Genomic DNA, 12,706 nt, shown 5'->3' with positions numbered 1-12,706 from the left:
ATCAGGAAGAATTGCTTCTGGTTGTCAAGAATTAGAACAGGCTGCTCAGGGAGGTGGTGGAGTCCCCATCCCTGGAGGTGTTCCAGAAACGTGGATGTGGCACTTGGGGATGCAGTTTAGTGGTGAACACAAGGGTGCTGGGGGAATGGTTGGACTAGATGGTCTTAGAGGGCTTTTCCAACCTTTATGATTCCACGATTCTACTGCCAGACAGCCCGTGAGCCAGCAAGAATTAGGACCTCAAGAAGTTAAAAGAAACAAGTGTAAAAGTTGATTTGCAGCCAGAAGGAAGACTGGTCCATCCCTGCCACAAGCCTGTGTCTAATCCCAACAGCGAGCTCAAGCTCCTGCTGAGGGATTTTCTGCTCTAGATTCAATAAAGGAAAAACATGCTGCTGCTGAAAGATGTTTCATGTTGCTGAGGACCAAAGCCCTCCCCTGACAGCCGAGCTCGAGGCTGCCCGGGCAGCGGCACCATGGAGACGTGGCTCCTCATGCCCTTCACCCAGTTTGATTAGGCAGAGGATCAAGACATCCTCAAACTCCAGTTGGAACAGTGAAACGCACCCCTAAGGAGGGGGAAAGGGCCAGTCCCCTCTCCCTCCAATCAGCCATCACTAAACAAACAACTCACAGCAGGGACCTTGTCGTACACGCTACAGCCAAGAGCTACCGACTGCCCCATCCCAAACCCGGAGTCAGGAGGCCCAGCCCTGCATTCCCAACTGCCTGATCCCAAACTCAGAGTCAGCTGGCCCAGCCCTGCATTCCCAAGGCACAGCAGCAGCTCACCCAGCCCAGGACATTAGGTGGCTCTTGGAGCTCAGTCCAACCTCACTGCGAGGCACTCTGCACATCCATCCCTGTGTTTGCTGCCTGGTGCCTTTCTCCAGGATGCTCCTGTGAGGAAAACACTCCCAGCCCCATGTCTTTCCACCCCAAGGAGCCCATAGGGAACAGCCATGTTCCTCTCAGGAACTGGTCCCTCTCCTTGGGCTGGAGTCAACGCCTGAGCTCCCACTTGGGGCTGGGATGTCTGTTTGGGAAACCGATGGCACAGCCATGAAACAAAAAATAAAGTCGGGCAGAAAAACAAACTTTTTTTTTCAGATGCTTTAAAAGCAAAATGAATGGTTCTCTAGCTCTGAGAGCACAGTGGGATCCTGCTGGCTCCAGACCTGCCACACAGGATGTATCCGCAAAGCACAAGGCTGTGTGTTTGGTTTGGAGGATGAGGAAGAGGAAGTTGAAGTAAAAGCAGGGGTGGAAAGGCAGGACCAAGGGTACCAGTGAGCCTGTCAAAGTGAGTCCACATCTCTGTTCTGCTGCTCTGGTGTTCATCTTGCTCAGAGTGAAGACTCATCCTTCCAAGAGCTGGTATAGGATGTTTTACTGCCTTCGCAAAAGGATGGCAGAGCACCAGGCAAGCAGGAATTAGAAATCCAGGGCATTTATCCAGCAGCCAAGCACTCAAGCCCTCCACAAGCATTTAATTCCAATAAATAAGCAGGACAATACTCCCAGCCCCATTGCTCAGTCAGGGCAGCTGATGCAGAGGAATCACTGACAGCCCAGCCCACATCACCAGGGTCAAACTGAAAACAAAACCCAGAGTCCTGAGTCCTGCTTCCCCCTCCGTGTTCCAGCTGTTAGACAACACTGCCCCCAGTAGCTCAGCTTTCTTCCCAAACCAAGGTATGCACTTCAACTCCCTGATTGTGGAGCAGAGAAGGACAGAGGGAAGCAATCCCTGGTGTTGTACACAGCCTCCATGGCTGCTGCAGAACCCAGCAGCTTCCAGGAGCTGCAGAACAAGCCAAGAAATGGAACACCAGCTCCACTGCCATTTCCCCACTCTCTGAGAATGGAGGAATTGTGGTCAGTCTGCACAGGGAGGAAAAGGTGCCCCAGAGCACCCACCTGCAAAAGGAGAGGATCCACAGCAGGGCTGCCTGCCCTCAAAATGGGGATTGGTCAAAGGCTGGACTCGATGATCTTGGAGGTCTTTCCCAACCTAAATGATTCCATGATTCCGTGAAAAGATCCAGGACTCTCCCACGACTTATGAAATGTGTTTGCCAAGCTACAGAGTGGATCTACTTCAGGGGAAGCCATGGGTGCTGTGGGAGCGGGGCTGTTGGAGGTGAATTCCCAAACTTTCCCAGTTCTCTCTGAAGTTACCGGATCAAGCTACAGACTTGGATGTGTCATGGCTAATCCACAGGAAGACAGAGCAGCAGTGGGCTCTGATGGCTTGTTTTAGAGCGGTGATGGCCAGCTGTAATTAACCCTTTAATTGCTGCAAAGACTGAATTGTGCTGGAGGTAACACTCCAATCTGAGTGGCTGCACATGGGTCACTGTACACAATGCAAAGCAAATTCAAGTTTATGCAAATTAAACTTGTGGCTGTACCAGATACAATCTGTGCATGTAATCAGAAATTAAATTATCCAAGGCCAGTGACATTGCTACCTTGACAGTTCACTCTCCTGCACTGGCAAGGCAGAGTTTTCCAAGAAATGGCTAATTGCTGGATGCAGTGAGTGACAAGAGGGAAAGCAGCGAGGGCTTTGGGGCTCAGAGTTCATGGTCAGGCTGTTGGGCTACTGGAGTTGTTATTTTGTGTTGTATGAAGCACAGATTCAGGAGCCAGTGATGCTCCTGGCACTCCCTGCAGAAAATAGGGTGTGTCTTCCCTCTCAATTAAAACTCGGGAATTGTGTTGTGTCAGTCCAGCAGAACCTCAAGCGCCACCCAGACAGTTTAAACTTTGTCTCCATGGTGCTGCCTGATCTGTGCTATGCCCTGCAACAGCTTTGCTGCACACAGGGGCAGCAGTTTTCCTCTTTAATTTTCCTTAATAAAGCCCTTCCTTACTGCTGTAGAAACACAATCCACCACAGATATCACCTACAGTGAATTTTCTTAACACAACTCAAAGACTAAAACAATCCAACCCTTGGCCTCTTCTAGCTTTTGTTTTCCCACTTCAGTTTTGTCTACACTAAATTTTTTAAGACTCCTGATCCAAACTTTGCATCGATCCGTGCAATCAGAGGCTGCAGAGCCGAGTCTATAAAGCCACTGACTTCATGTTTTCCCTCTGTAGGAGTAAAATAACGCTCCCACACTCCGATGGAAACCTTTGCTCTGCACAGATTTAATTCATTACTTATGAATCTCTGGCCAACGCCACTCTGCTCATGGCAATGGCTCTCTACTTCCAGTCGCCTCCCAAGCCTGGGAAGACAGGGAATCTTCTTTTTACCGTTTAGTGAAGGGGCTGAGATGGGATCCTGACTAATGGCTTCACCAACTCACTGCTCATGTTAACAGTCCTTCCACAGAAAATCACCCAGGTAGCAACAACGAGCTGCCCTCTACAACTGCTTCACAGAGGGTTGGTCAGGAGCCAGGATATTTTCCAAGGGAAACTCTTATCCCAGGGAATCACTCTGCATCATATTTCCGACGAGCACTGCGTTTTGCTTCAGGGAATAGGAGATTTCTTTTTTTGTGCTATGCTTGGGTGCAAGGGCAGTTCTGTGACACAAATCAGTGAGGGGTCACTGTACATCCTGCTGGAATCATTTACAGACCGGAACAGCAGCAGCTTTGCCAACACCTCAATGGCAAGTGCCCATATTCCAAACCTCTGCTTTTTTTCAGGATTGCCTGGACCACCTGCAGGTCTCAGGTAAGAGCTGCCCCTTTGCTGTGCCTGCACTGTGCCCAAGCTATGAGATCCCAGAGCTGGTACAGCAATACAAAATAAGAAAGGTGCCAGTTGACTGCTCTTTCCATATCCAAACTCCTCCTTTTGCAAACTCACTCTTTCCAGACAGCTTTCCAACCCTTTTTTTTTCATCTGGGGAAGGGTGAAACACAGCTCTGCTGAGGGCCAGTTCTGCACTCCCGGCAGGACAACACTGTCTGCACAGGCTCTAGGAGAGCACAGACCCTTTCTCCAGGTCTCCTGTGCCCCTTTGATCTCTCTGGGGGTGACCAGGTAAGTCACCATCCCCAAAACCCTGTCCCATTCCTCTTCCTGTGACGAAACACAGCCTAAGCAGAGGTGTCTGAGGGAGTACAAAGCATAACCAAGCAGAGGGAATGTGACTGCAACACTTTTTCTTAGAGGCTCCACTCCGCGTCCCACTGTGGTTTCCAGCTGTTCCCTCAGCTCTCCAAGCCCCAGGAGAGGAAATGTGGCACATGGTGTGGGATGGGGCCCGTGGTTATTGTTCTTATCACCCCACAGACTGCCTGGCACAGGCTGCAGAGCGTGGCTGGACGGTCCCCTCTGCCCACAAACAGCCACGCAGCCCCTGCACATGAAAGCCATTAAGGACCAGCACAGAAGCAACCCACGAGGGACAACCCATGAACATTCCCACACTGATGGCGCCAGTCCTGCTGCCAGCAGGATGACAGGGTGCCAGCCCTGGGCTGCCACATATATCCCCTGGAAGGTAAGGCTTGTGTGGGCAGCTCTCCTGACAGCCCCACTGACAGCACACAGACACTACAGAGCCAAAAAGCCCCACAGGTACCCCCCAGGCTCAGTCCATGGCCCCTGTGCCAGCACTGATGTCCTGCTGTTGGAAATGTGGCATTTGGGAGCACTGGCAGTGGAGACAGGAACGGAACATCTGTTTTTTCCAAGCCACACGTGGAAAGGCTGAGCTGTATTCAACCAGCCAGCTGTGAGGCAAGAGGATGAACAGAGAACTACAAAAATAGACACTTCTCTAGTGCTTCTTCAAGCAACATTTTTGCACAAAAACACACGAAAAAAAGAAGGGTCATGTTTTTTTCCCAGCTTTCAGAGGGACTCGTGTCTCCTGTCACAGTTTCAGGATGCATCCCCCGGACTCCCAGCTCCGTGTCACAGCGTACCCAGCTCCCCACTGGGGCTGTCTGCAGTGCAAGACTCACACACAGTGCCCCACACCAGGACACAGATGCTTTCACCAACCTGCCCTAAACCAAAACCCGCAGCTCCAGCCCGGCCTCACTCCACCCCCTTCCCGAGGCGTGGTTTGAGAGAGAAACGAACAGCTTTGGCCAACACAATCCGGCTGGGCTCTGCTTTCCCAGGCTTAGCTGTTCCTCGGGTTCCTCCCTCCGGAGGACTCAACCCACACCCTGGGTCCTCTTTTTAGAGCACCACTCCCACGGCTCCCGGACCGGGGAGAGTTTGCTGAACCCATTTAACCCATTCCCAGCAGGACCTGATTCCCCCCAACCAGCAGGGAAAGGTGTTTGTAGAATCCCATGCAAGCCCCCAGGCCAGGGAGAGGAAGGAGAGGCGTCACTGCCCGTCCCAGCCAAAGCTGCAGGGAAAACTGCTCCTTTGCTCCTGGATCTGCTCCGTGCCAGAGGAGCCCAGAGCAGCACAGACCCTGCGGGAGCCAGGGCTGAGGTGCTGCCAAGGGATGTTGCAACGGAGCTGTGAAGAGGCCATTGCTGGGGATCTGCAAGTACCACAGAACCGTGGAATCACAGAACAGTTTGGGTTGGAAGGGACTTTAAAGAGCATCCAGTTCCTCCCCCTGCCATGGGCAGGGACACCTCCCACTATCCCAGGTTGCTCCAAGCCCTGTCCAGCCTGGCCCTGGACACTTCCAGGGATGGGGCAGCCACAGCTTCTCTGGGCACCCTGTGCCAGGGCCTCAAGACCCCCACAGGGAAGGATTTCTTCCCCATATCCCATCTAACCCTGCCAACTGGCAGTGGGAAGCCATTTCTCCCTGTCCTGTCCCTCCAGGCCCTTGTCCAAAGTCCCTCTCCAGCTCTCCTGCTGTCCCTTTAGGGACCAGAAGGTGCTCCAGGGTCTGCCAAGGAGGTGGGCACAGGCTGCAAACTCCACCCTGGAAATCTCCCTTTCAAACCAGTGATTAGACCCCGTGACTTCATCAGACACACAAAATTGCATTGCACGGAGCCAAATGTGCTCCCGATCCAAGGAGCTGCCCATGGAGGCGGGTAGAGAACAAGCTGCCCAGCTGTCACCAGGGAGAAAAGGCCGTGGTGTCGTGGCCAGGGCGGATTTCAGATGAAGAGGAACAGTCTGGCTGAGTCCTGGCTCGGATCCAGAATCCCTGTCACTGCAGATTGTCCCACAGGCTCGTCAGGAGCCGGAGCTGCCGCGGGCTGTGGCTGCTGTCAGACAAGCACAGCCCTCTCCTGACAGGGAGTCCCATCACCTCCCAGCCCTGCACTGCCAGAGGGCACCCACAGCCCCAGCCTGGAGGTAAAGCAGGACCACAGTTAACACCCAAAAATGCCGCAGGTGGGAGACTCGTTACCACAGAGTGAACATCAAGTACTGTCACCAACCCAGAGTATCACACTGTCATCATGGGATGCTAATTAAATTCAAAATGACACTAGGTTAAACAGAATCACACAAGAACATATGCCACATCTGAAACTTCATCTCTGAGCTCAGCCTATTGAGTTTTTTCCAAGGCCTAGTGCCAGGAAGCCTAAGAGATGTACCTGTTCCCAACCTGGAGGGGGGGGCAATTTTGCTGTTAGAATGGTAGAAACAGCTCCCTGAGGACCATCACACTTTAATTATCCCTGTTTTGCTTATCTGCACATCATCAGAAAGGATATGATCTTTTGAAGGAAAGAGGAGAGCTGGAAAGCTGAGAAAGTTCAGCCTGAAGAAGAGAAGGTTGTGTGGAGAGCTCACAGCACCTTCCAGGATCTGAAGGGGCCTACGAGGAAACCAGAGAGGGACTCTGCATCAGGAACTGTGGTGACAGGACACATGGGAACGAGTTCAAACTGAAAGGGGAAATTTAGGATCAATATATGGAAGAAATTCTTCCCTGTGAGGGTGGGGAGGCCCTGGCACAGGTTGCCCAGAGAAGCTGTGGCTGCCCTGCAAGTGTCCAAGGCCAGGTTGGACAGGCTTGGAGCAACCTGGGCTAGTGGAAGGTGTCCCTGCCCATGGCAGGTCCCTCCCAACCCAAACCATTCCAGGATTCTAAGACAGAATCTCTTCATACTGGTCAGCGTTCCTGTAATATACCACAAATGCTACAGCCTGCACACTGTAGACGCTCTTCCTAATGATAGCTATCCTTTAAAAAATGGGAATGGCTGCACACACATGGGTTTTGTTTTTTGTGCCCTTTGCAAAGCAAAAACCTAACGTTATATTTCAACTGACGTTTTTAGTTTTGGCAAACAGAGATGCCAACTTGGCTCTGGTGTCTAAGTAAAGAACAGTGCTACGATGTGGAAAACAAGCTAATTCTTTACTGCAGAGGAAGGCTGAGAAACAAGGGCTGCACAGGTCTGATGTGGCACCCTCATCCTCTTTTGGGACCTTTGACAGAGCTTGTCCATGCAGGGGGCAGCAGGAGAAGGGGAGTGGGAGCAGCAGGAGAAGGGGAGTGGGGGCAGCAGGAGAAGGGGAGTGGGAGCAGCAGGAGAAGGGGAGTGGGGGCAGCAGGAGAAGGGGAGTGGGGGCAGCAGGAGAAGGGGAGTGGGGGCAGCAGCTCCACAGCTGGGCAGCCACTGCAGCTTCCAGCCTTTGAGTCACATCCCAGCAAGGCCTGGAGAGGAGGGTGGGCTGGGGGGTGTCAGAGGAGGGTGGGCTAATCTGGAGGGGAGAGAAGGGTGGGCTGATGAGGGGCAGCAGCCGTTCCTCTGAACAGCAGTAGTGCTTCAGTGCAGCCCAGTAGCGGAGCTGCCAAATTTCCACTGCGGAAGAGACAGAAATTTTCTCTTTGAGCCTGACAGCGACTGCCTAAATCGTGCTGTTGGCCATGGAGGAACTAATTCACAAGTGCTGTTTCCCCCACAGTCCCCCACCTTCTCCTGTGCACTCTCCTCACAGTAAGAGCAAGATCGTCTGTCCGTGCAGCTCCCAGCCCGCTCCACCCTGGCACTGGAATGCACAGCTTTGCTCCCAAGCTATCCTTCTTCACCCCTGTTTATTTTCTTATTCGTTTACTACAACTCAGATAAATGTTTGGGGACATATGGAGTAAATAAAATACAAAATCAAGCTGAACTACAACAATGAAAGGACAACAAATCTTGAAGAAACGGAGAAAGGATGACGCAGAGACACATTATGGAAACCAGAGTGTGGAAAACGTGGCATGACAAGAGATAAAACAAGGAATCCCATTAAATGGCAAACAGGGAGAGAAGCATTAACAAACCATATGAGTTCTATCTTCTGAGTGAGTGATTTTCTTTTAAATCCACTTTTTGTGAGAGCAGGATGAAATAAATTGGCTGAAACACAAGAGAGACCTGCCGGAGGCTCACCAGCAGGAGAAGAGCAGGATCAAGCCCACATTTTCACTTCAACAAGGAAAAAACCACACGCAGAAAAACACCACCAGTAAGCTTAAAAATTGCAAGAAATACAGGGAAAAATCAGTGCAAAGAGTACACAGGAAAAGCCACACCAGATGTCAGAGAAGCCCCAAAAGGTGAGGGCGGCAACTCATCCTTCTGCCCCTTGGGGCTTCGAGATGTTTAATTCCAGTGCTTTAACATGTGTTTCTTTATCACTACCAGGGTTTGTAGATTTGGCTGCACCGAACTGCAAATCACAAAAGTAGACACACGTTGATGCTGCTCAGGATTATCTAATTGCAACTTTTGCCACGGAGCAGGAACACCTTCGAACCCTCCTCACTGGGGATGTCTGGTCTTATGAGGAGGACGTTTTTCTTAACACACTTTTAAACACCACCAAAAAAAAAAAAAAAAAGCCAACATTTTAATTTTAAAAAAAAAGGTAAATTTCTCAGCCATGGGAACAGCACTCAGATTTCCCTGAAGCTTTAGGGAGGAGGACAATAAACAATCCAGTCCTGTCTAACACCAGAGCCCATTTTGCTGACAGAACACCACAGAATTGCCTCCTTGTTCACGCTCAAACTATAGCTAAGGTTGCTTATGGGACTGGTCCCTTCCATAGGCTGAATGAATCTCATTGGCAAAATATTTATCTAGCACCTCATTTGGGCCTTTTTCCCCCTCCAGAATTTCTTACAAAAGAGAAATGCAGCCTTGTTTTCGCTGGGATACGGCTTCCTACAAGAATGACATTCCAGGCTGTCTCAGTTTTTTTCTAGGAACAGCAGTAGAGCTATTTTGCCTCTGTGGCCTGGACACTACTGCACAGATACTCCACTGCCTGTGGGTTTACTTGAAGCAGATTTTAATTTAAATTGGATTGGTTTTTTTCCCTGATAACTTTTGAAGACACCTCAAGCCTTGAAAAGGCTTTTCCTGCATCACGTAATCACACCAAAATCCACTGATGGTTGCTGACTCTTGAAATTTAAAATATCACAGACTGCAGGTTCCTGAATCATAAGATCTGTTTATTTTAAGGTTCACTTGGGTGAAGTCACCGGCTGGGCAGTGCAACCCCAGGGCTCACTGCCAAATCCACAAAAAACCCCGCTGGGTTTTGGATGAAAGTTCTGACCCCCAAACCCAGAGCCTGGCGATAGCAGAGCTCCTCTGATCCCAGCTTCTCCTTCTCACCCGTCCACAAAGACTATTCCATGTTAATGAAGGAAAACTAAGGAAGTCTCAAATCTTTGTACATCGAGATTCTAATTTCCACTTCAAACCTACCATGACACCAAAGACGTGTCAGAAAGAATCAACATTTGCAAGGGAAAGTCGGAAAACCTCGATGAGCTTTATTTCCAGTTGAGGAATGAAAGAAGCGATGAAAGCTCACGAAACAGCTCAGGCTCAAATGAAGGCGAACAAAATCCGGTAACGCCGAGAGCAAAGCACTTGAAAAGAGATGGATCAGAGCGTTCCTCGGACAGAGGAGCTCAGAAGTGCAAATGCTGCCACTCCAAGTGTGCTGCTCCTCAAGCTCAGTTTTTATGTTGCGCACTGTGTGTGGGTTACTTGAAAAAAAACAGCCTTTGCTCCTGTTTCCAGCCAGACTTTGCCTTACACTTCAAGAACCCCACTATGGCCATGGGAAGGGGCCAGTATTCCCAGGCTCTGCCTGGAGACTGCTCCCAGCGAGGTATGTGGTGTCTGTGGGCTGCAGAGCTGATTTCCTTAGTGATTCTTTGGACGGGGCATTTCTCTGGGCTCCTGGTAACGGTGCTGCCGCAGTTGGCATTTATTTCCCCAAAGCTGCTACGACTAAAACATCGGACCCGGGGGGAATTCATGCCTAGGCCTTACTTCTACAGCTCGAGGAACGGAATGGCACTGCTGAGAGCAGCTGTGAGCACACACGCCACAGGGTCCGGGAGCTTTGGCGCTGGGAATTTTCTGAACTTGGCCTTCTTAAAGGCTGCCTTCATTTCAGAATAATTAATTTTTTAAAAAAAGGGTTTGTTGAGATATTAAAAAAAGAAAAGTTTTCCTCTAATGAGAGAACAGGCAGCAATCATTAAAAATATTATTTATCTGTCAGTGTTCAATAAAGGGAACATGAAATTAATAGACAAAGCCACTTGTGTAACCTCACTGTGCCATGAGCCAGAGCCCCTCTCACCCCAACAGAAATGAAACTGTAAATCCTTCATGGTAATAACAAAGGTGTAAGTACACCTGCCTTCTTTGCCAAAAACAGGAGGTCAAACAGGGCAGTAAATTTAAAGGAAACCCACTTCACCATATCTTCCACCAGCCATGAGAACGGTACCAGCCCACATTTTCAGCTGACTGTACACACAGGATGATATGCTGCCTGACAAAGATGACACTATGGTCTTAATTCCAAAGACACCCATCCCTCAGCTCCTCCCTTCCACCCAGTGCTCTCCGCAGTGCCATACACAAACGCTTCTCCCTGGGAATCGGAGGCAGATCAGTAACACCATCCATCGCTTCAGTAGGTTTCCCTGTCCCATGTTTTTGCAGGAGTTTTATGTCCAGCTTCCATTTGTCATTACACAACAGCATCTAATCCAAAATGTTTTGAGAGTTTTACAACTCAGCGCCTCTGAACAGCAGTAACAAAAAGCCAAATGAAGGACAGATCACCACAGCCTTCAGGAGGCTGCTCTACAGTGACCAGCAACGGGCTGGCACGTTCCACCTCTGTCACAGCCTCGGGAGCTGCAGTTCCCCATCTCTAACCAACAACAGATAACACAAACCCAGAAACTCCTTAATAAAAACCAGTCTTTCCTAGTTAGGGACTTTCTGCGACAAACAATGGCTGGTTTGTTTGGAAAAGTCTAAATATATCTTGTAAGAAAAGAGCTGGAAAATACCTTGCCTGCTGGATTTAGAGATGTGCATTTTCCTGAGGTTAGTCCAGACACATCCTGTAAAACCTACAATTTATGTTTAATGTGGTGCTCTACAACTTCTACAGTATCTCTGTATTGACACTAAGAAGTGGAAACTTAGTTAAGAATATGCAAAGAGAAAAGCAGACCCTTAATGTAGCGAAATACCAGCAGAAGTAAGTTCATGTGAGATTTATCTATTGCGCTGGGCCCCACATCATCTCTCTTATATGAATCACTTGATGCTCGTCAAGAACTGAAAAGTTGCTTCCTACAGAACACAAATTTAGGTTCAAACCCAAACTTCTCCCTGATGTCTGTTTTTGCGCCATACAGTAACTTTACTTCAGTGACTGTGCACGTGGACCATTCCAGTGTCCCTTCACATTACTGACTGATCTTCCCAAAACAACAAAACCAGCATCGGAATACACACAGATCTGTCATCCCATCCCAGCGCTTCCACGGGCAAATGTTTATTTGAACTTTTTAGTTGGGTCCTTTGGATTTTCTGTTAACAGCATTTAACCCATATCCAACTGCTCATTTCCCCAACACCCTCCTCCTGCCGCTCCCCAAGGGCCTCAGAAATCAAAACTCAGAGCACAGAACCTCCTGCCTTCCCCCAGACATCAAACTCCACGCAGAAAACCTCCTGCCATACCCTAGAACCTCTGAATTCGAACTTCGGGCACAGAACTTCCTGCATTCCCCCAGAACTTCCAAAACCAAAACTCCGGGCACAGAACCTCCCGCATTCCCCCAGAAATCAAAACTCCGCGCACAGAACCTCCCGCTCCATCCCCCCACGGCCCCGCCGGGCTGTCCCTTTCGGGACACGCGGGGTTATCCCGCCCTGGGTCTGGGCTGAACCCCAGGGAGGCGGCTCGGGCTGCGGGTCCGCGCATCCCCCGCGGGGGCTCCGCGGGCACCGAGCCGCGGCGGGGCCGGGCCGGTGCCCGCTTTCCATCCCGGTGCCCGCTTTCCATCCCGGTGCCCGCTTTCCATCCCGGTGCCCGCTTTCCGTCCCGGTGCCCGCTTTCCGTCCCGGTGCCCGCGCTCCGTCCCCCCGGCCGTGCCGGCCCCGGTGCCCGCGGTACTCACAGCGCGGTGGCGGCGGCGGGCACGGCGGGCCCCGGGCGCTCCACGCCGCGGGCCGAGCAGTTGACGGCGCAGGCGGGCGCGGCGCAGGCACAGCCCGGGGCGCAGGGCCGGCAGGCGGGGGCCGGGCCGGCCGCGATGCCCCCGCACAGCAGCGAGCAGAGCAGGCACCAGCCCGGCAGCGGCAGCCGCGCCGCGGGGGCGCCATGTTTGCGCTGTGATCCAGTGTCTCCATTTCCCAAAGGCATCTCTCCCTACGGGCATGGCATGGCCCCGGCGCGCCGCTGCCCCGGGGCTCGGCCGGGCTCGGCCGGCTCAGCGCCCGCCCGCCATGGCCCGGCC

General features: G+C 51.3%; 1 protein-coding gene across 1 annotated transcript in view; it reads right to left on the bottom strand.

The window, feature by feature from the left end:
- The window catches only part of PKD1 (polycystin 1, transient receptor potential channel interacting), an 83,970-nt gene extending 71,264 nt beyond the window's left edge, over positions 1-12,706 (bottom strand). Inside the window, exon 1 of the mRNA XM_027736098.2 lies at positions 12,368-12,706. Coding sequence (XP_027591899.2) covers positions 12,368-12,612 — 245 coding nt within the window. The 5' untranslated portion in view covers positions 12,613-12,706. The remainder of the gene's footprint in view (positions 1-12,367) is intronic.

This window comes from Pipra filicauda, unplaced genomic scaffold (assembly GCF_003945595.2).
Source record: "Pipra filicauda isolate LSUMZ 115617 unplaced genomic scaffold, ASM394559v2 scaffold266_size1643727_pilon, whole genome shotgun sequence".
NCBI lineage: Eukaryota > Metazoa > Chordata > Aves > Passeriformes > Pipridae > Pipra > Pipra filicauda.
The sequence above is the reverse complement of the archived record's forward strand: the minus strand, read 5'-3'. Positions and strand labels throughout refer to the sequence as shown.